At 43.1% G+C, this 23,978-nt stretch overlaps 1 protein-coding gene across 4 annotated transcripts in view; it reads right to left on the reverse strand.

Annotated features, from left to right (window-relative positions):
* Positions 1-23,978, reverse strand: part of COL18A1 (collagen type XVIII alpha 1 chain) — a 155,658-nt gene that overhangs the window by 18,884 nt on the left and 112,796 nt on the right. For all 4 annotated transcript variants that reach the window (XM_081837096.1, XM_081837093.1, XM_081837095.1 and 1 more), the window contains 20 exons: positions 21,373-21,511; positions 18,702-18,811; positions 17,267-17,293; positions 15,281-15,496; positions 13,867-13,893; positions 12,766-12,828; positions 12,529-12,615; positions 11,816-11,869; positions 11,498-11,656; positions 10,090-10,152; positions 9,898-9,942; positions 8,373-8,504; positions 6,995-7,066; positions 6,308-6,334; positions 5,191-5,235; positions 4,932-4,994; positions 4,220-4,255; positions 3,234-3,323; positions 1,480-1,509; positions 303-329 (listed from right to left, as the gene is read on the reverse strand). In XM_081837096.1, coding sequence (XP_081693222.1) covers positions 303-329; positions 1,480-1,509; positions 3,234-3,323; positions 4,220-4,255; positions 4,932-4,994; positions 5,191-5,235; positions 6,308-6,334; positions 6,995-7,066; positions 8,373-8,504; positions 9,898-9,942; positions 10,090-10,152; positions 11,498-11,656; positions 11,816-11,869; positions 12,529-12,615; positions 12,766-12,828; positions 13,867-13,893; positions 15,281-15,496; positions 17,267-17,293; positions 18,702-18,811; positions 21,373-21,511 — 1,512 coding nt within the window. The remainder of the gene's footprint in view (positions 1-302; positions 330-1,479; positions 1,510-3,233; positions 3,324-4,219; positions 4,256-4,931; positions 4,995-5,190; positions 5,236-6,307; positions 6,335-6,994; positions 7,067-8,372; positions 8,505-9,897; positions 9,943-10,089; positions 10,153-11,497; positions 11,657-11,815; positions 11,870-12,528; positions 12,616-12,765; positions 12,829-13,866; positions 13,894-15,280; positions 15,497-17,266; positions 17,294-18,701; positions 18,812-21,372; positions 21,512-23,978) is intronic.

Raw genomic sequence — 23,978 nt, forward strand, 5'->3', positions numbered from 1 at the left:
GGTAAACTGCAAAGATGTACAGCAGCCAAATTCTTACAATCTGAGCACTGTGAAGCCACCGGGCCGTATTCAACCACATTTTTGCACTAACACAAAGGGATTCTCCCTTTCCGCCATGTGCACCCTATGCTGTCCCCAAATCTGTCCTGGAGGGTTGGGAACAGATTTAGGGGGAACCCAGGTGAGAGAAGAGGCAGAGATGGTTCTGTTGCACAAGGAGAAATCCTTGCACTGAAGGAATGCTCTGCTTAGTGCTACATTGAACATTACGCAGTATGGCTAGTACTGGGTCAACTACTTACTGGGAAGCCAGCATGCCCTTGTTTGCCCTGCAAGAAGAAATAGGGTAGCATAAATAACATATAAAATATTTAATAGCATTATCTCCAGCCCTTTAAACTTTAAAATAAATTGTTTGCACGTAATCAGTCGAGCCCAAATGTGTGGGTCACTATAGTTGCTCAGCCATGGTCTTGGAAACAAGCTGAACCCCAACACAGTGTGTCAGAGTAAGCGGTGTGGTGAGGATAACAGGGAATGTCTCATCATTCTCACTCTTGCACCAGCTTAGCTTCTGAAGCAGTTTAGAAGAAGTGGCTTTGTACATTTGCATGGATATGATGCACATCAGCAATGTGAGGATCTGCAGCACAGATGTCTTTATGCTTGATGCTTATTTATAACTGACATCTGTGACAGGTGGATGTTGAGTCAGCCTCCTGAAGACCCAGAAACCAATCAGGGCTGGGTGGAGTTGTCATCCAATTGAGAGAGAGTAGAGAACAAAAAGTCAGAACAGCAGTTAAACTGTTGGATAAGGTTTGACTGTCAGGTGAAGATCAGATAGGGCTTGGTTGGAGCCTAGATAGGGCCTCAAAATGGTTTAGCTGGGGATTATTCAGGTGGTTAGGGGCTTGCTAAACAAGGCAACAATATTATTCCCCTGTGGGGAAGGAAAATATCTTAGAAGGGGCTGGAAGTGATTTACTGGCTTAGTAGAACAAATGGCCATTCTAGGAGGAATCAGTTTAATCAGAAACCGGTTTAAAATGAAGGTTTAAGTAAAGTTCTTAATTTCTTCTGTAAAGTGTTGTTGACTGAAACAAAGTGCTTTGCCTTATTAGTGAAATCAATAAACTCTAATGTTCATCAAATACGTTTAAATAAAATTCCAGTTTTGTTTATATAGTGCCTCATCCTTACTTTGATCCTCTGGCTGAGGGATAAGTTTCCTTTCACAGTATTAAAAATCCTTGCTGTTGGTTATCAGAAAACGCTACCACATAAAGAGAATACCAGACCTCTCAAGTGTTACTGACAGGGAGTCTAAGTGTTCAAATACCCAAACCAGATCACATCACCTCACTCCCATCTTCTTCTTCTTTTTCATACCTATCTTATTGAGGGAGTTTGCCACAACATCCTTCTCACAAAATCAGAATAAAGTGATCACGAGGATAGAAATTGCTTTTTACTTACCTCTGGGCCTGGCAGAGTAGGTAATGTTTTCTATAGAAAATAATGAAAGGGTATACTTAAAATGTGATCTTTATTGTATTTCCTCATATTCTTTGGAGGGGCAAACTAAAGTCTGACCCAAAGTCCAGTAAAATGCCACAAATTTCTTACCAATGACACTGAATTGTTTATTCTTATTCCTACCATTATCCTGTCATTTCTATTAAATCAACAGTAGCTGGAGAAAAGAGATGGGCTTGAATTCAAATGTAACATTACATACTGTGGTGGGATAGTGTGCTGCTTGTGCGTAAAAGCTTGATCCCTCTGGGGTTTGGCTGGTCATCCAAACCGATGCACTAACGGAGCCCCCAAAGCATGACTCCGTCAGTCGCTGGTAGAATCTGACAGTGGGCGTCTACGGAATTTACGCCAACATAAAAGCTCTTTGACAGACATGCGCTTTCGAGACTCTCTGCGTGACAGTTTCCGGCGAAGGGTGGGCGTTCCCAACGGGGGTCCCGTTACCTCTCCACTACTCTCACTGGAAGCATCCCAGAGCCTCCCCTCCGCTGTGACTCCTGCACTCCCCCTGCTGGTTCCCTCTTCTACTGCAGATTCTCTCCTATTCTCCTGTAGCCTGTCCACTACCTGTCTCTCCGATGGCAGTTCCCTGACACATACCATGGCTGGAATTCAACTATTACAATTGGTCGATTGGTGAAAGTATTTCAGCTTCTCTGATGGAACAATCCTCTTCTCTCCCCTCCCCCCCCCCCGCTTGCTGGGATTCTGGGGGTTCCTCAGGGATACATTCCAAGTCCATTTGGGGCAGTGGGGGGGGCACAAGGAAGAAACTCTGATGTGTTAACAGGAGTTCTTGTGCTGGCCCCCACTAGCACTATTATTTAGTTGAATATGGCCCCGTATTTTCTCAGCATGAGAACCCACTGGCTTAAATCAGAAATCTTGCAATCTAATACATGTCTACTCAGAAGAATGCCCAACTGAGTCCAAGTCCAAGGACATCTAGACCCCTTTGCCTAAAAACTAAAATGAGCAGGGGGGATTGCCAGGGAAGCCAGTCACGCCAACAAGGAACACGTAGAAAATTTTCTAGAGGCAATCACCTATTGGTTCAAACCATGGTTTAGCATGAACCTGCAAGCCTACAAGCTCCCCACCACGAGATTGCAGGCACTTCCCTCCTCTCAGTCATTTTGCTGCTGAGCTGCACTGACCTAAACCATGGTTTGGCTTAGTGTGTCATCCAAACTCATGGTTTCAGCTCTCCTAGGCAAACCACAAGCAGTAAGTAAACCAAGAACAACCTTGGTTTTAGCTCATGATCTGTCTGGAGAGAGCTAATTCATGAGCCCAGGTTTGGACAACAATCGAAGCAAAGCCATGGCTTAGCTCCATGCAGCACAGCGGCAAAATGGCTGGACATGAGCAAAGTTGCCATGATCTTCTCCCTGGGAGCCGGTAGGCTCACATGTTCGCACTAGTTTGCCTTAGTGTGGTATGTGAACCAAGCCAATGTCTGCCAAGAAGGAAACTGAGAACTATCAGTCATTGAACTTCAGGGTATTATTTTCATGTTTGATGCTGAACTAGAAAATACAGAAACAAATTACCTTTATAATTAGAAATAATGAATTGATTCTTTGCGGAATGGCTCCTCTATGGAATCGTATCATTTTGATTCACAGCAAATAGCATGATTTTGCAGAAGTAAGAGGAAGGGGTCAATAAAAAAGCACAAATATCCTTACATCATCACTGGGCAGGAGGATGACTTGTCCTGGAGGGCCGGGGGGTCCAGGAGGACCTGGCAGCCCTATTCCATCTTGACCTCGTTCACCCTCAAAAGAAAAGAAAGAGAACATTTGAATGTGGTGCAGAATTCAGCAGCCAGCTTGCTCACAGGGGCAAGACAGTTTGAGCATAGAACACCAATCCTGGCCTGATTGTACCGGCTGCCAATTAGTTTCTCGGCCCAATTAAAAGTGCTGGTTTTGACCTATAAAGCCTTCAACAGCTCAGGACCACAATACTTCAAGGACTGCCTCTCCCCATGTGAACCAACCCGGATGCTGCAATCACCATCCGAGGCTCTTCTTCGTGTGCTTCCCCTATATGAGGTCTGGAGGGCAGCAACACAAGAAGGGGCCTTTTCTGCAGTGACTCCTCATTTGTGGAATGCCCTCCCCAGGGAGGCTCACCTGGTGTCATCATTATATATCTTTAGGTGCCACGCAAAAACTTGCCTCTATAACCAGACCTCTGTCCTTTAACTATCTGTGGCCTTCTAAACAGGGGTGGGGTATTGTTTTCGTTTGTTACTATGGTATGTATTTCTGTGTTTTATATCGTAAATATGATCCTTGGATGAAGGGCAATATAAAAAATTATTATTAACAACAACAACAACAACAACAACAACAACAACAACAAAGTTTTTAGGGGGTGAGTTGCAAAACATATTAATTGCACACATTCTAGCCCATTTTCTGTTTGTTTGCTAAAAGCATTTGTATACTTCAATTTCATTTAAAAAATTGAAGTGGTTTACAACAGTTAAAATACAGTAACAACAAAATTTAAAACAGATCACCAGCTGACTATTAGGGAAACTGTTGCAAGCCAATCCTGGCCCGACTACACTTTACCATAACATGTTGTGTACACACACACACTCATACATAATGCACATACACACAAAAACAGAACTTCTCCTGAAATCCATGGGGGTACTTACTTTAGGTCCTGGGTCTCCAGTGTCACCCTTTGTCCCCTGAAATGAGAAACATGGGGGAGAGAAACACATTTTCAGGGAAAGATACAGTTTCGCACAATGGAGAACTGTGTCTGGTGAAGAACTGTGTGGCAGGTGACAGCCAGTGTGGTCCAGCAGATGGAGACCTGGACATGGATCCAGAAGATCTGGGCTGAACTCCCACCCACACTTCAGTCATGGACTCATTGGGTGGGCTTTGGGTCACCTACCATCACTCAATCTGTTCTCCATTTACAAACAAGGAAGAAGAGTGATCCCTCTCTTGGGACTATCCTAGGGATGAGTGCAATTAATATTGTTGCATTTGAGGTGTGTGATTACTTACAGATGAGGAGAACAACATTGTCATTCTATGAGGGCACACACTAGACATGGGAGATGAGAATAATACAGCTGTGAAGTCCATGTTTCTTCCTGAGGGTTTCTTCCTGAGCTACACTTACACACAGAAGGCTGCATCCAACTAGGCTCTACTCAGAAGAGAGCCGTCTAAATTAACAAACGTAAGTCTGTTCATTTCAATTGGATACAACCTATTCATTATTTGTAGGGGTATCTTAATTTTCAGCTTTTTAGCTTTCAAAAAGAAACATTTGTAGGATATTCTTTTCTGTGAGTTTGTCCGAAAGATGCCAAGAAAGAGAGGAATGACTGCACTGAAATTCATGCTCACCTGTGGTCCTGGGAAACCCTCTAGCCCAGGACGACCATCCAGACCTGCCAATCCAGGGTCTCCCTGCAAACAAACAAAGGAGCCTAATAAGGGATCCTAGCCTTCCCCACAAATGCCACTCAGCAATCCAGTCCAGCTCCTGTTAAAATACTTCATAGCAGTACAGTAACAAAACATCTCTTATAAACCAGCAGTCATGGCAGGGGAGGTGGAGACAAAGTTCACCTAGTACTTCTCAATATTTATGACATGATCTTACCTTTACTCCAGGCAAACCTGGGAGACCAGGGCTGCCGACATCACCCTGAAAATTAACAAAAAGACACGCAGAAGGCCTATTTTTACTGGTCACATTAAATAAAAGACGTGCTCTCTAATTTTTCTATTTTGTTTTTCCATTTGAGTCCTAGCCCAGGCTATCTTTTTGTGCTATTGATGGTGGGATGGAACTTGTGACAGTATGTGACACGTGTGCAGCACCATCTAAATTGGAAGGGTCCTGTCTATGCTCTGCTAGGGCAGTTGGAGAGATGCACCTTGCCTTTTGACCAGGGGTAGGCAACCTAAGGCCCAGGGGCCAGATGTGGCCCAATCGCCTTCTCAATTCGGCCCATGGGTGGTCTGGGAATCAGCGTGTTTTTACATGAGTAAAATGTGTCCTTTTATTTAAAATGAATCTCCGGGTTATTTGTGGGGCCTGCCTGGTGTTTTTACATGAGTAGAATGTGTCCTTTTATTTAAAATGCATCTCTGGGTTATTTGTGAGGCATAGGAATTTGTTCATCCCCCCCCCCAAAAAAAAATAGTCCAGCCCACACGTGGTCTAAGGGACAGTGGACCGGCCCATGGCTGAAAAAGGTTGCTGACCCCTGCTTTTGACAGTCCTGTTTTTAGGTCCGTATGCATCCTTTGTGAGAGCCAAGATGCTGCACCAAAATGAAGAGGTTATCCTAGTCTGAATGACAAGAGACAGGACTAAGGAAAGCATCGTGACAGCCTCATCTTGCCATACTATTCACACCTGATTCATTCATGCCTTGCACAATATATTTCCACCAACCTGAGTTTCTATACTAGTTCAATACTCGGAGTGCTTCATTGTAACAACACCACAAAACTCAGTAGTCCTCTGCCCCCTCCACCTACCACCATCCACATTTTGCCATTATGGAAAGGATCTTAACTTGAGTAGGAAAATGATTTTTTAAGAAGATCACTGGACACTAAATGGAGTTCAGATCAGGTAGAGAGACGGATACCTTCATTTGTGGGTGCAGCTCTGGCTTAAAACAAGCCAAGCCATACTGCCTACCAACCAACTAGTTAAATACAGCAGCAAACAACAACAACAAAATAGCAACAGCAATAATTCTGACCTTGAGTCCTGGAAGCCCTGGTGGTCCCTATAAAAATAAAAATGGTCATCAACTCAATTCTGTCAGATTTCATGACCTATAGAAGAGCACTATCTCCTCAAAGCCATATTTATACCTGTTGTGTATATTTAGCATCCATTAACAATATTGACATAGCAGGATCAATGTTTTATAGCGTAACTTAAGGTCTGCTATTCAGATCTTAAGTATCACAGTCTACAGGCAAGGTCTGTCTTTTCAGAGTGTGCCTGACACTCAGCTGTGGACTAGGATATTAACATGGCAATTAGTGGAAGATGCTTGTTTTTGTAAGAGGAACAACAACAGACCGAAGGTTTCCAGCTGGACACTGGCAACATGGAAACTTTTAATTCATGTCCAACATAGACCCAGGCAATTATATGCCATCATACTGTCGATGAGGGGGTCAGAAGATAACTTCAAAGGCTCATAACTTTCTTCTTTGGTCTGCACCCCTTAATCACAAGTGGAAACACATGGCCACACAGTGCTGAAAGGTTAACCTCAACACTCATAAAAAATATAAACTGATTAACAGCCCATTCCTATGCATCTTTACTCATAAATAAAGCTTGTGTTGTTCAAATCCTGCATGTTCCCAAGCAGGTGCTCACAGTGCTGGAGTCTTTGGAGGAAGGCAATGCTGAGAAATGGAATGAGGAATACCTGTGGCCCTTCTGGTCCACGTGCTCCAGGAACAGCAGAAACCAACGGCAGCCCTGAGCCCTCCATGTCATCCTAAGAAAGAATGGATGGCGTTAGTCTCCAGGCAGAACTGTCATCAGGTAAAGCCTGTGGAGAAAATCCCTGATCCCTTGCCATCCATTTTGCTTGAGCAAGCCAGACATGTCCAAGTTCCCAAATACACAAGCACAGGATAGGTCCCTCTGGAAGCAACATCAAGAAATCCCAGTGAGAGTGAACACTAAGATACCGGTATTCACATCCCCAGGAGCTTCCTGCCATCCTCACCCCTCTAACTCCCCTACAGGTGTTTACAAACGACTTGGCAAATAATTGGCTGAGAAGTGCCACCGGACACTCAACTGCAATGTGGGTAGGAAACTCTTTAAAAAAGAGAGAGGCTATGGCCATGCAGCCTTTTGTCCCTCACACTAAAGTCCCTTGTCCATCACTGACCAACAGAAAACCCTGCAAATGACCAGCTATGCCTGTTTCTAAGTCACTGGTTCTTGATGAGCTAGACTTGAGCTAAAGAGCTCCTTTTATTTTCAATATTCTGCTTAGTTCCTTTGTTCTCTCCCTTTCCTTCTTTATTCCTAATAAACATTATCTAATTAGACAGTTGGTTCTTGCATACATTGTTGCCAAAGTCACAGGGTTAGTGTAAAAATTCCCATGTGCCTAAACCACTTGGTTCATTTCTATGGAGGTACGGAAATTGGGATTGGCAGAGAAAAGCTTTGGTCTTTGAGAGAGATGCAGTGGATAATTCTGACCATCTCCTGCTCCCTCAAACTATTCTACTCTTCCTTCCTTGCTTTTCCTTATACCTGGAACTCCCTTCTAAACATCTATGTGACATCACTCCGCTCTCACATCCTTCAAATCCCTCTTTTCCCAGGAAACTTTTGACTTAGTCCCTTAGTCTTCATCTCCTACTGAAGCAAAGTCTCACTATACATTTAAATCACCCCTCCCAAAGAATGCTAGGAAGCAGAGTTCAAGGGGGCTGGAAATTGTAGGTCTGTAAGCTGCAGTTCCCAGGATTCTTTGGGGCAAAAGGAATGACTGTTAAAGTGGTATGAATGTGTGGCTGTAGCCTGTGTGTAACTTAATTTACACCTATTTACCCTTGCCTCCACCTGTCTCTCCTCCTTTTATTGCCTTCATCCATGTTCACATTGAGTTTGAAAAGAGGACCATTTCTATTTGTTTGGTAATCTGTTAAGCACCTCACACATTGATGGAACAACTATTAGTAGTACAACCAAGTTTTTCCAACATTTTGCACTTCTTGGGTCTTATGGGGCCCACTGAACAGTGGTGTATTCAACAATGGCATTTCAAATACGGTACTCACAAATCCAGGCCCAAAGGCTGGCCCAGGTGGGCCAGGAGGACCAGGTTGTCCTCGGGGACCCATGGGCCCAGGAAGGCCTGCCAGGCCAGTTTCGCCCGGTGCTCCCGGAGACCCTGCATCCCCTTTACTGCCCTGGAAGAAAACAGGAAAGGATGTTTGAAAAGAGCAGAGAGAAGGAAAGTACAAGAGGGCCAAAAGGAGCCTGGTAATAGGATATTATGCACAGTATTTCTGAAAGAAAACCTTGCAATGCTGCCTCTCTCTCGTTACATGCATTACAAACATCTGTATGCGCATCACATCCCAGAATGGCACATGCTTCTGATCTGCGCTCTGTCGTCAGATGCTCACACTGGTTGAAGTGTACAATGCCACAAGTGTTACAATGATGTAAGTGTGTGCAGCTGAACAGAGGAAGCACCCTAAATTGCATAAAATTGGGGACTAACTCAGCCTGCATATTTTGAATTTTGCAGCTGTCGAATTGCAGCAGACTTAGCATGTAGATATGCACCACACAGAACCTCTGAATGCACACAACAGTTTATTTGCACTCCTGTACAGGAGTGGTTTCTGTGGCCCAAACTGGTGGTCTACACACACGTTTAAGTCTTTTACATAAGCAAGTGTACTGGGGATATGTAAGGAAATCTGACGTCAGACACACTGGCTTCAGGACTGTACCCAAAGTCTGTATTTTGTTCATTATCAGGCAGAACATGTGCAGTAAAAAGAGAAAGTAAATTATGGTCTATGGGAAGTGTAGCTTACAGGAAATATAGACTGCTTTTATTTTATAGCTAGATGCTATTGTCTTATCAGTGTTCGATAATAAAGGCATTCTCATCTGAAATGTTTTTAAGCTTGCTTTTAATAAAATAATGTCAAAAACGCTAGAGGGGAAAAAATCTGCATCTTCTTTTACATCTCTTAAGAGTGCTGGGTTAATAGAAGGAGATGTGGATATATGTGTCTTTTCCAGTGCCTAGGTGAGAAAAGAAACCTTACATGGTTATTTTTTATTTTTATTTTATTTTTATTTTTTTAATCTGGTTATTTTTATTTTTTTAAAATGGGACTACCACCACCAATTAGGCCAGTTCAAAGAACATGTTAGAAAACACCCAGAGCTGCATGTCATACTGCAATAGAGGGCAGGGGGCTTTCTCCCCACAATTCCACAAACCATTCAACATGCAGGATCACACTGTATTGTTATTACACCTCTGCACACATATCAAACTGCATTTTTTGTGCCACACAAACACATGTACAGAGATGTTACCTCCATTTTTTGTCTTCCCCTGTATGGGGCTCTGTAGTAGTAAGAAAGTATCTCTAACACATCAGGGGAGATAGGAAGCAGAGTGTTCTAGTTAGGTGGGGGAAAGTAAATGGAAAATAGGAAGGTTGAGAAGCAGGAAAAGAAGAATAAATGTCTGAACCACCTATGAGATAAGACAACCTCAGTCTTACTCTGTCCTGTCCTTGTACTGTACTGTACCCAGAAAGTGAGCTATTCTACCTTAGGTCCAGGTGCTCCTGGGAGGCCTAGTTCTCCTGGTTCTCCCTGGAAACAGCAAAGGAAAAGAAGTGTGAATGTGCTTTTCTTTTTTACTAAATTCAAGCCAGAGGCAGCCTATTTTCTCAGGCTTGCTGAGGCAGGATTACAACTCTGTGAAAGGAACTTGCACAGCTAAGAGGGAAATATACATACACTAGCTCCATTCAGTCCAGGCTGGCCAGCTATCCCATCTTTTCCTGGAGAACCAGGAGGGCCCTGGAAAAGATTAGAAAAGGAAAGTTGTTTTAAAAGCTGCCATAAGCCAGTTTGCATCCATTAATCCCAAGCCCATTCCTTGTCAAAAGATACCGTCTCTCCCCTCTAAACAGAACTACATATGGTACACGTCTTTGTGTACCAAAAGAATGAAAGCTATTTTCCACTGGACACAACTTTTGAATGAAAGATTACAGTGTGTGTGTGTGTGTGTGTGTGTGTGTGTGTGTGTGTGTGTGATTTATTTATTATTTTATTTATTACATTTATATATCACCTTTTTCTTCTAAGTAGCTCAAGGTGCTATACACGGTTCTCCTCCCCATTTCACCCTCACAACCCTGTGAGGTAGGTTAGGCCAGACATAGGCAAACTTGGCCCTCCAGATGCTTTGGGACTGCAATTCCCATCATCTCTGATGGGAATTGCATCTCTGACTGGTCCTGTTAGCTAGGGATGGTGGGAGTTGTAGTCCCAAAACATCTGGAGGGCCGAGTTTGCCTATGCCTCAGTTAGGCTAAGTGATGATGACTGGCCCAAGTCACCCAGTGAGCTTCATGGCTAAGTAGGGATTCGAACCCTGCTCTCCCAGGTCCTAGTCCAACGCTCTAACCACTACATCACACTGGCTCTCAATGTGAAACCTTTCCCTTGCTCACTGTTTCTTCACTCCAAGGTGTGTCCACAAAGCACTTTTCTCCCTGTGATGCTCCGGGTGTGTGTTTATTCATAAAAGAAGCTCCATTGTTTGGAACTGTGCAGAGAAGCAACTTGGGACGGATTATCACACACACACACACACACACACACCAAAGGAAAAGTAGGTTGCCCTGTGTTCCACAAGCTACTAGTTTAGACTGTCATACTTGTACCTCTTGGCTACAAGATTGTGAAATATTCACATTATTATAGCTCATGCTTATATTTGGGATACTGTTTTAGCTTTGGGTGATGCTCACACATATATAGGACTATTTGTGACCTATACCCAAAGTAGCAGAACAGAAGCCTAAGTTTCTTATATGCATCTAATTAATCAAGACCATGTTTCAGGTCAACTCCAATGAAAATGCTGCTAACACAATACAGGGAGCCTATAACGTGCAATAACTTTAAGGGTTTGGTAACACCTGGCAAGCTTTTACTTGGTGGACTAACTCCAGCAACCCCACAGGAGCAAACAAAGCAGCAGGCAAAGGCTCCCACCCCTTTCCATGCCTCTGCAGTGGAAGAGTTGACAACCAAAGCCAAAGCCCCATAATACTGGGAGCTGGGGCAGTTTCTGGAGACAGACTCGCATTTTACCATCCTCAATTATTCCTTCCCCGCATCTTCTTTAACTTACAGGAGGCCCTGGAGGTCCTGGGCTGCCATCTCGACCTGGCACTCCAGGGAGGCCAGGGGGCCCTGGAAGGTCACTGCCATCCGTCCCAATTCTTCCAGGTTGTCCTGGCAAGCCAGGCACACCAGGTGGTCCTGGGGGCCCGGGTTGTCCTCTGGGGCCCTGAAACACAACAAATAGGATTCAAAATCAGGTGTGAACATATAATAAAAGAGAGCATTTGTGGCGCAAGTTAACTTCTGAGGTGCATGCCATACACCACCTCCCCGGAAGAAATCCTTCTGAAGGTAGCACCTGTTCACACTGCTTTTTGGTACTTACACGTAAGGTTTCCAAATCCCCTCCAAAACCAGAGCCTTCCATATCGATAAATGTCTGGAAGAAAAGAACACTGTTCTATAAGCGCACCAATGAGAAATGCTACAGGGGTAAAGAATTGCATGACTCAGGCCTAACTCTGGATTCCTTGCTGTGAGTTTAACAGCATAAGGAGTTAAGATTATCCCGAAAGAGAGTCAGACTCAAGACATTGTGAAGGGTGTTCTAATAATTGAGAAAGAAAAGTACTCTCTCTCTCTCTCTCTCTCTCTCTCTCTCTCCAATTGCCTAGTATTTACTTTTTCATTTATTATTCAATTGTTCAGCCTACAGCACTTCTTACAATAAAACGTAACATTGGTAAAAGCAGTGCGATATTTAAGAGCAAAACAGATAATAAATACAGCAACAAATACAGAATGAAAAATAAACTCTTAAAAGGTCTGGGTAAATAAAATGATTTTTACTGGATGTTAAAAAAAAACATGCTAAGAAACTTAATGCACACAATAAAAAAATTATGCCACACACAGACTTGTTATTTTTTTTAATGGAAGAGTGGTTTATAAATATTTAAATAAAGGGAGAGAGAGGGAAGGGTGAAATGTGGCTTCAGAGGAAAGCAAACAGCTACACCAGACAGCTTCAACCAGAGGGGGCAGTGACAAGGAGAATGGCTTCTTCCCATGCAGTTATTGTGGGTATCTGGGACTCACCAACTTGTCCAGTTTTGAACTGAATCCTGGTTGCCCAGGTGGTCCTGGTGGCCCAGGAGAACCTCTTGGACCGATGCCTGCATCACCCTAGGTGAAGAGAGGAAATGACAGGGCTGGGAGCATTGGCCACACTTTCGCAAAGCAGCCACAAATGAAATCTGCTCAGAAAACACCGATGGCTGCTGAACTTGAGAGTTCAATGATACCAGAATATGCCCATGTGAAGGAAGCTCATACCTTTTCACCTTTCTGGCCAGGCTCTCCCGGCGTCCCAGGGAATCCTTGAGGGCCAACATCACCCTGCAAAGGAAATAAGTCAGGGAAGTGATGGGATGGCGTCTGGGTGATCCCAGAAGAGCCACAGAGAAGCATCTAAAACATGTTTATAAACACACACACACACACACACACACACAGTTGCACATCATACCTCAGTTCACACACCACACAAGGTTTTCTTCTTGGTTACAAGCTCATGATTAATCTATAGAAAACTACAAGCCCAGGTTCAAATGATGCATTTGGCTAACTCAGCACATCACAGCTGCAGATAGGTCTGTGGAGGAAGAACACAGCTGCAAGCTCCTTCCCACTTTGGTTTAGAGTGACATGCAAACTAGACCACTGTGCAAGGCAGCTGAAAGTCACTCCAAGATGAAGTGCCTTCTGATGAACAGCACCTGCCACCCGGGCTCTACATTAAGAAAATCTGTTTAAGATTATAGATTATAGAATAGTAGAATTGCAGAGTTGGAAGGGACCCTGAGGGTCATCTAGTCCAACCCCCTGCAATGCAGGAATCTCAGCTAAGCAACCATGACAGATGATAAAACCAAGTTCCTGTTAAGAAGCAGTACACACACCATGCATGCTGGGGGCTTAGTTTACAATGTTCTAACTATTTTGACGTCTCATAAACAAACATTTGTGACAAAATACCAGACACAGACATGCTTGAAAGTGATGCAATAAAGTATTTCTATAAAATATTAATACATTTAAAACATTTTTATTTTAAAAAATATTTTTGTTTCATTTTCATTTTTATTTATTATTATTATTTTTAAACTATGATCAGGTTGTTTACTGTTATGTTTACTGTTACTGTTACACAGCACTTTGTCTCCACTAAAAAAATAAAAACCCCAAACAGGGATTTCAAAGTTCAGGAAAGGGAAACTCCAAGAACTGTAATTATTTTCTATACTCCTAAAATAGGCAAGAGAAGAAAGAAACTACTTTTTTATGGAAAGCACTAAGGTTAAATCTATTTCCCTATAACTATACCAGTTGAGGAATTTATCTTGAAAAGTTGAGGGACAAAAGAGCAGAACTTACTGGTTTGCCATCCTCACCAGGATCTCCCTAGTAAGAATAAAACATAGGAGGTTAGCAAATGCCAGACATTTTCTACAAAGTTGTAATTCAGCAGCTATCATTTCAAGCTGCCCTAAGTCCCGGGCCTACTTTTTTTGGTACTTCTTCAGCACTTACAAAGCAATTGGGTTGAGACAGCTGCTGGGAAAGGCAAGCCTAAAGCCATAAACACTCCATGAAACATAGGAAAAATCCCTCTTGTCAGAACTTTCAAATGGTTTTAAAAATATACACGTACACTTGCCCTTCACCAGAAGGTCCCAGGGCAGGTTACAGTAAGAAAATATACAACTATAAAACAAATAAAAGATTTAGAACCATGAAAGAAGGAAGTGTAAAAGCAATTAAAAACAATTCAAACATTTAAAAATAATTCTGTATATAGAAACGGTTAAAAAATAGTTTACAGTACAAAGCAGACTGCAGGCTATGAAAATCTCCACTTAAAGGGCTTATTGAAAGAGAAAGGTTGCTGAAGAAGGAAGCAAACAATGGGCAAAGTGAGCCATTGTAATATGGTTGGGAATGAGGAAGGAATTATTTGAGGCGGCTCTGATAAGGTAGTAAAAAGACATTTTTTAAAGGAAACTAACCATGGAAGGCAATGATCACACAACCACATACAGGAGGAACAGAGTATACAATCAAAAAAGCAGGAGAAAATTTCCCTAAAGAGAACATTATGCAGAAAACAAACTCAATAATGTGTGAAAGACTGATGGCTAATTTCATTACTAGTAGGGACTACATAGATGAGAATTACTTACATTTTGAAATCTCCATTAAAAAAATACGATCTGGGAGTCTGGTACAGGGGATCTCACCTGCAGCTCTAGAGGTGTTTTATAAGTTGGCCATACACCAGCAGTTTAGGCACTTGCTGCTTTCACAGATCACAGTAAATCAAAGTTTACTATGTTTACTATGAAATGCAGTTGGTTCCTGCTTCACTCCTCCCCTTACATGAACAAATCACAGTCCCTGTTTTTGTGATACATCTCCGCTGGGGATTGCGGCTTGTTTTGCTCCAGCCCATGAAGTCAAGGTTTGTTTTTGGCTTACCAATCATTATTTGTCTGAGTGAAACAAGTTACAATCCTAATCTGAACAGGATACTAGGACAGAAATTGTGGTTTGTTGCTTCTGCTCATATTACAGAAAGGGCAAGGAAGGTGTCATCTGTCTGGTAAACCATTAACTGATAGTTTAACTACCAATAAACTATGGTTTACTGTGACGTGGTGTCTGGGCCGTTATTTTAACAGCAAGGATTCAAAGACTGCAAGTGATTTGCATAGCTGAAGAACCCCTTTTCCTCCTTAACACAAACCCTGCACTTGAAACCAGACATTACCTTTAAAAAGAGTTTACTTACAGGCTCTCCGTCCTTTCCAGGCAAGCCATCTTTCCCAGGCAGCCCTGGTGGCCCCAGGGGTCCTGGAGGCCCAGCAACCTGCTCCACCACAGAACCGTCAGGGCGCTGCACAATGGTCCCAGGAGGGCCTGGGGGCCCAGCAGGGCCAGGAGACCCTTGGTCACCAGGCTCCCCTTTCTGTCCTTTTGCGCCTGGATATCCGAAGCCGGCATTTCCCTAGACATGGTTGAGGGAGAGGGAGAGATGGAAAATGAAAGCAATCAGATACTATTCCTGTCATGTACTGAAGTTCTCATCCTGGGCCAGCAGGGGGATACTGTAGTGTAGATAGTTCAGGTCCACATATGCAAATAAGGGATTGAAAGTGACGTTGAGTGATTGGATAGTTACAGAATGTTGTTACAGTTACGTTGTACTGGAGCTCTATATAAGCAGGCTAGCTGAACCCTTCAGTTCAGTTCTGTTCTGGCCTGTGAATAAACAAGAGCTGTTTGAAGAATCGCTGTGTCGTCTGATACGTTCACCCACACAACTTAACAATTCCCTCATGAGAATATAGAAGTGGGCATCTGGCAGATGTGACCCCCTTTACTACCAAGGCCTTCCTGCTTTCCTCTCTTAAAAGTATTTCTCGGCTGGTATCCATGTGCATTTTTTCTTTGCCTTCCTTTATTCCAGCCACAAATCCCTATCCTCTTCAAAATAATTGCTACTAGCAAGCTCAACACCAGCAGTGCTGTAGATAAGGAGGTATATTTGGAGCAAGGAAATATCCTCCCATGGCACACGATTGCCATATTGCAAATACAGATAGCCATAGCACATACAGTTATGCACACCAACAGAAAAAAGCAACACATGTCATTTTCAAGGAAAGATGAACAGGAAGTCTGATATTAATTACTGCCAAGTGCCCAGGGTCACACCCTTTCTGCCCACATGGGGCCGGTCCAGATGCTGCTTCACCATCCTGTCCAACCACCACCTTGGGTGGCAAGTGAACAAAACAGCTGCAGCACAGCTCCTTAAAGGGGCCCCGGATGTGAGCGACAGGGTGAGCTGCAGTTCCATCTCCATTCCTTGGTATCTTGCAAGAAGCCAAGGAACTCTCACAAAGGTGTGTTGGTTGCACACCATGTTCTAGAATAAGGCTGTGCATTAGCATCCTGGCTCCAGTTCTCTGTTACTGCATCAGAAACCACCACTCAGACCCCAAGGCACTATCTGGGCAATTGCTCATTTGGCGCCACTGAGTGTTAAGAGACCAGATGATGGTGATGATGATGATTTTATTTGTACCCCGTCCATCTGACTGGGTTGCCACTCTGGGCAGCTTCCAACATATATAAAAAACACAATAAAACATTAAAAAGTTATATTCAGTAAAATATTTGGTCTGGCATTATAACCAGTAAAATCTTAGGGATATTCACTATTTTACATAAATCTTAGGGGCGCATTACTGGAAGGATGTTGTTCTGTTACAGCTAGCGTCCGTTTCAATCTCTGGCATGCCTGTCTGAACCCCTAGAGAGCCACTGCCAATCCATATAGACAATAACATGCTAGATGGACCAGTGCTCTGACTGTGCAAGGCATAGCTGCCTATATTTCTATATGGATGAACTTCTAATTTACATTTAAAAATCCAAGTGGGACCTGCAACCAAGTGTTGCAGTGATGAATGCTTCTGCTCAGGGTTTCAGCCAGCCATGCCCTCTTCAGGTCACTCCATTCCATTCCTCCTCTCCCCCTTGTTGTCAGTTCTCTCACACACAGCTAGAGCCCCATGGCTACTAAGCACATTCAGCTCCCAATGGGCTACTTTGGAGATTCACCCTTCTATGGTGCTGTTTTGGCTATATAACAATCCGCACTCTGAGAATGAGTTCCCTATTAGTGTTTAGGATAGGTGGAATCCACCCAAATAAATTATCATCACATGAAACCACTTTTAAAATCAAACAATGCAGCAGCTTGGCTCACCTTAACACCCAGCTCTCCTTTTTCTCCCTGCAAAAACAAACACAAGGCTTTTCAGTATAGCAAAACATAGCAAAATGAGGTTGAATTCTCTGTTTTAGGAAACAAACACCCGTGGTCAAATCCAACTTCCTTTTGTGGCAAAGGAAATTAGTTCATGGGTCATTTCTTTGACAATGGATGAATTAATTGATATGTTTTTCATGAACAAACAACCCACACCTCACATCCCATAAGTTAAGTTTTCTACAAGACCTAAAGGCCCGCCCTGTGGAACGCCCTCCCATCAGATGTCAAAGCGATAAACAACTACCTGATATTCAGAAGACATCTTAAGGCAGCCCTGTTCAGGGAAGTTTTTAATGTGTGATATTTTAGTGTTTTTTGGTTTCTATGGAAGCCACCCAGAGTGGCTGGGGAAACCCAGCCAGATGGGCGGGGTACAAATATTATTATTATTATTATTATTATTATTATTATTATTATATAAAAAAGGAAAGTTCACAGTACAGGGTTGCAAGCAGCATCTCTTTCAAAAAGGGGGAGCATTAGCGTGTGATGAGCGTAAGAAGCCTCCTTCTTCCTGGTTCATACACTTCAATATTCACCTCTTACCACACTCTACAATCAGATAGGCTAGATTTTCCCCAGACTGGTGTCCTCCAAATATTTCAGGCTACAGTTCCATCAGCCCCAAGTGGTGCAGCTGTACTGGCTGGGGCTGATGGGAGTTGTAGTCCAAAACTTCTGGAGTACACCAGGTTGAAGAAAGCTAAAGTAGGCTTTGTGTCTTTCCACTGGACAAGCAATTAACACTAAGAAAACTGTCCTCTGCACAGCTACTGTTCCAGATTTATGTCTTGAGCATGAACATGACCGAAAGATGAAAGAGAGAGCAGAAAGGTGCTAGTGGTGGGAAATGATTTCACATATTGGCAGCAGCAGAATGTGAGCAGGTGTCATAATTTTGATTATCTCCGATCTTCATGGCAGTACCAGGACTCCTTGAGTTCCTTCCTTCCTGAAGGCTTTTGTTCTAAAAGTTAGTGTTACTCTCCCCTCCACCATCCACAACTCAGGGAGAAACACGGCAGGATGAGAATTACAGCAGACCTTCTCAAATTTGTTTACAAACCGACCAGATTTGATGAAGAGTCACTTCACTGCACATGCAAAAAAATAATAATCACATTTCGCCCCCACTTCATTCTGAAAGAGCAAAATGCCGCTCATCCCAGCCCAACAAGATGCTCAGAAACTCCAATCCCAGTGACTTCTGCAACAATGAAGGCATCCGAGAGGAGGCAAAGCTCAAGGCAGGGAGTAAGTGATGTGAAAGAGGCTGATGGTGAGACTCTATTCCTAAAAATAAAAATAAAAACTTTGTCCCTTTTGGATGATGAAAACAGGAAAGGAGATCCACACGTAATCACATTACCTTTTCACCTTTAGCACCATTTGTCGGCAGAACTCCACCAACTCCAGAGTCCCCTTTTGTGCCACGTTCACCTTTTTCACCAGGGTCTCCTTTTTCTCCTTTGACTCCAACTATGATGGAAATATAAAGATAAGCATGTGTAATTATCTGTTGTGAAGGTAATTCTGCATTTCTGCAAAAATGAAAGAATGAAAATCAAGACGCCTGGCATTCAGATTCAACATGAAAACACTGTCAGACATTAGTGGATTTATAAAGAAAGGTCTTTTTCTTCTTTATAATTCTAATGGTCATGTCAAGAGTTCTTCTGGTAAAAGGGGTTGTTTGTTTTTAGTAGTATTATTACCTACTGGCATGAATGACATTTATAAAAGTGTCCTCTTCATTAAATTAACTAAAATAATCAAATAAACAAACAACTTTTGGTGCCTTTCTATACCCTCTCAACTTTAATCACAAGACCTGACCTTCCAAAGCCCCAGTCTGAAAAATCATGGGTATACATATTAATGGTAGACATATTCAGTGCATGCTTTGAGTACAGCATGTCTTTCATACTAGGGGTGATAGATGTGGCATAAAAAGAGGCTTCATTGGCATTCTCTCTGCTGTAGTTCAAAACCTGTTTCCTCATAGCTGCTCAACTGAAATTGCATGCTTGCATACCAATGAACTGAATGCTGATTCAGTTGACAAACATGCCCCAGCCCATGTTTCAAGGGGCATTGAAGTATGTGTTTGTCATATATATATATATATATATATATATATATATATATATATATGCAGGTTTTGGTGTCCTCGGGTGTCTTCCCGTGTAAAAGTTGGGGTGTCTAGGCGATGTTTCGACGAGGTCTCACTCGTCATCTTCAGGCTGGTGCTTTCGGCTTCTTGTTACTGGAACAGAGCAGGATCTCAGTGTTTGAGTTCCTATAAATACTGTAGAGGGGGTGTGGTGTATAGCCTCCAATGTTCTGGGCAGAGAGGAAGTTCCCAGGCTAGTGTGCCTTTTCTTCTTTTGTTCCTTAATTACTTGAGAGATATCTTGAGTGATTTCTTGAGTGATATCCTGAGTACCACTTAGGTGGGTCATTAGGTGTGGATTAGTTGTTAAAGTCTTTGTGTCTTGACCTCTTGAACTTTGTGAAGAGTTTTCCTGAGAAGATGGCTGTACTGTACTTAGTTGTGCTCTGGCTTGGCTTCGTGTATAGGGGCGAGCTGTGGTTTTGTGGCTTGTGTCAGCCAGATCTGTGTAGGGATTGCAGGGGGGTGCAGCATCCGGAGGTGCCACCATGGATTGGCTACTGGATGGTGTCTGTAATTCATCTGTGGAGAGGGTCTGGGTTTGGGTCTGGTGTGGTTGATTGGTGTTGGCGTTCTGTGTGCCTCTGGATCTGGTGTCAGTTTTTGTGGGGAGGGCTAATTTCCAGATGTCTGGCAAGCGGGATGTGTCGTCACGCTTGTTCATGTTGTGAGGGTGTTTCTCTATCTCGATGGCTTCCATGGAAGCCTTTTCATGGAAGCCATCGAGATAGAGAAACACCCTCACAACATGAACAAGCGTGACGACACATCCCGCTTGCCAGACATCTGGAAATTAGCCCTCCCCACAAAAACTGACACCAGATCCAGAGGCACACAGAACGCCAACACCAATCAACCACACCAGACCCAAACCCAGACCCTCTCCACAGATGAATTACAGACACCATCCAGTAGCCAATCCATGGTGGCACCTCCGGATGCTGCACCCCCCTGCAATCCCTACACAGATCTGGCTGACACAAGCCACAAAACCACAGCTCGCCCCTATACACGAAGCCAAGCCAGAGCACAACTAAGTACAGTACAGCCATCTTCTCAGGAAAACTCTTCACAAAGTTCAAGAGGTCAAGACACAAAGACTTTAACAACTAATCCACACCTAATGACCCACCTAAGTGGTACTCAGGATATCACTCAAGAAATCACTCAAGATATCTCTCAAGTAATTAAGGAACAAAAGAAGAAAAGGCACACTAGCCTGGGAACTTCCTCTCTGCCCAGAACATTGGAGGCTATACACCACACCCCCTCTACAGTATTTATAGGAACTCAAACACTGAGATCCTGCTCTGTTCCAGTAACAAGAAGCCGAAAGCACCAGCCTGAAGATGACGAGTGAGACCTCGTCGAAACGTCGCCTAGACACCCCAACTTTTACACGGGAAGACACCCGAGGACACCAAAACCTGCATTCCTGTACCCGTGAAAATCTACGAAAGCAAATATATATATATATATATATATTGCAGAACTGTTCCACAGGTGTGAAGTTGTGACCTTACAGGTGCCAGGCAATCCGTGTCATCCATAGCCAGTTCCATTAACATGAAAGTGGTTTGTTTATCAGTGCCCACTGCTAGAGAAGAAAGGTATGTTTCGGTTGTGTTCAGTAAGGGTGCTTTCAAAATCAGTCCTGCTTTTGCATTTAAAAAAAGCTACATCTGGTTCACCCTAACTCCCGAGGCCTACATTTCTACTTGCTCTGAGCAAGCACCACAAGCGTTTTTCCCCTGCCCAAAGCTTAACATGAGGAATGTGTGACATTCAAGGTTTTTCTTTTGAATAGTCAGAACTATGATGATTTTTTTTAAGGGACTGTTCCCAACCTTAGAAAAGCTAGGCTTACCTCCTGAAGACAATGGGGGCCCCTCTTCTAGTTTGGTTAATTCAGTTTGCAGGTGGAGTTTCTCTTCTGGCTGGGTGGGCTTTTTGGCAATTGGGGGAGAAGTGACAGGTGGTGGTTCTGGCAGACTTGAGAGTGATACCTGGGCCAAGGGAACAGGACTGAAGTAAACAATCACTTGTTCTGTCCTAGGCAACCTAAGGCAAATGAACTCTTTGCTCCTGCAAGCCTAATAACAGGGAGTTCTTGCACTGTTGATCCTGCGCTGTAAATACTTCACCTCAAAATAACAAGGAAAATTTGAACTGCTTGAGAAAAAGAATAAAAGGAGAACTCTTGTTATCTAATTTTTGAGGGAAACACACACAAAACTGATGGGAAAATACTTTCAAGTGTTGCAGAATACAAAACATCTTCAGAAAAACCAGTCCAACTGGCAGACAAACTGTTTTAGCAAAGTTGAAGCAATGCTTTGGGACAATACAGCCTTACTCAGATTCCCGGGTCTTCTCTATCAGCTGAAAAACTACTGAATGTTTCAACACACACACACACACACACACACACACACACACAAAGTCGGTTTGATTCATGCAAAGCTTTCATTTTCTGAGTTTGATTAAGCTCAAAATGGAAGTTTGAAATCAGGAGATAGAGATATTTCACAGACATTCATCATGGTTTACTGGGATGGAATTGAAAAGAAATAAAATAAGCAAATAAATTTACTTTCAGGACAGCTGGTTTTATCTGCAGTTACTATATTTGCAGTCTGATCCTATGTATGTTTACTGAAAAGCAAATCCTACTAAACTGAATGAGGCTTCCTCCAGAGATGGGAGGAAAGTAGCCTTAAAACAAAAGACAGTACAGTTTTGAAAAGTTCAGTGTTGTTATGAAGTTTGTAAATGCAAGTTTGATATAATTCAAATATTCATTGCACACATACTTCTTCCGCCCACCCGCCCCCCAAAGGTTTCAGAATTCCCAGAAACTTTACATATTTGCCTAGAAAACAGAGAACAGATCGCCTGCTATTACACCTCTGGCCAGTGGGTGGCACAGATGTTCCACATACAAATGCATGAAAAAAAGTGAAGACAGTCAGAAAATCTCTTGGAGCAAGTCATGTGTCTAGCATCTTTTGTCCTAGTTTACATCATTGGATAGAAACTAGAATTGTTCCCTGTAGACGTGATGCTTAAGAGTGTTACAGGTTCAAAATCCTAATGCTGCTCGGCTACGGAGCTCATTTGGGTGATTTTGGACCAGTCACTCTCTTGCACCTCACAGGGCTACTGCAATTTGTTATAAAGTGACCTTTGGAAAGGAAGCCAGTGTAGCACAGATGTCCAGCCCTGGTTACTGTGATTTGTTAAGGTGCTGGGAAGTGTAGCTCTGACGGCTAAACCACAGTTCCTTGTGCATAATTGTTTTTATTGAAAGATATACTCTCTACCATGGGACACGGGTGGCACTGTGGTCTAAACCACTGAGCCTCTTGGGCTTGCTGATCAGAAGGTCGGCGGTTTGAATCCCCACAACAGGGTGAACTCCCGTTGTTCAGTCGCAGCTCCTACCAACCTAGCAGTTTGAAAGCACGTCAAAGTGCAAGTAGATAAATAGGTACAGCCCTGGCAGGAAGGTAAACGGCATTTCCATGCGCTGCTCTGGTTTTGCCAGAAGCCACTTAGTCATGCTGGCCACATGACCCGGAAAAACTGTCTGCGGACAAACACCAGCTTCCTCAGCCTGTAAAGGAGATGAGCGCTGCAACCCCAGAGTCGTATGCGACTGGACTTAACTGTCAGGGGTCCTTTTCCTCTACCATGTTATACTCTCTACCCTCAGGAATATCAGCAGCTCTTCTTTGGATAAATATCAGCAGCTCTTTATGTGGATAAATAAATAGTTAAAATGTGAGTAAAATAAAAAGCACCCCTTGTGCATGTTTGTGCACACATGTGCATGCATACATTAACTCTTCCTTCAACGCAATATATGATGATGAGTCTTCACATAAAAGCTACTGAACATTTCTGTGACATGGCTTTCAGTATTGCAAGTTCTAAACATCCCTGCTCCAGAGATCCCTTTTTAATGACATTATGTCATGAGTACAGGTTGTAGCTGGCTAACATCCACAAGAACTACCAACAAATAGGCATCCTTAAACACAGGTTGAATACAGGAGGCATTAAGCAACACTCTGCTGGAACAGTGAATTCTGGGTCCTGCAACATTTGGGGCCAAACTCACAGAAAATTCTAAGGACAGAGTTGCTAAGCTCATTGCTAAATAAAAGCACATTCTGGGCAAACTGGCTGTTGTGCTCGTGAGTCTCCTGCCTTACATTTCCATTCATTATTAAGTTTGTTCAGAACTGATCCAAGCACAGTGGCTTCCAAGGACTAATCTGCAATGTATAGAATCAATTTTAAAATACCGTTATCATGAGTGTTGATTGAGTGACAGGTGCATGGCTGCATGGCTGCATTTATTCCAGAAAAATTAAAGACGCACATGAAAGAATATTATCCCTGACAAGCCCTTGTGTTTATTGATTTAACACTTCAGTCATGTTGGTCCAGGATTCTATATGCTGAGCA

This window comes from Podarcis erhardii, assembly GCF_964252035.2.
Source record: "Podarcis erhardii genome assembly, chromosome: 1".
NCBI classification, from domain to species: domain Eukaryota; kingdom Metazoa; phylum Chordata; class Lepidosauria; order Squamata; family Lacertidae; genus Podarcis; species Podarcis erhardii.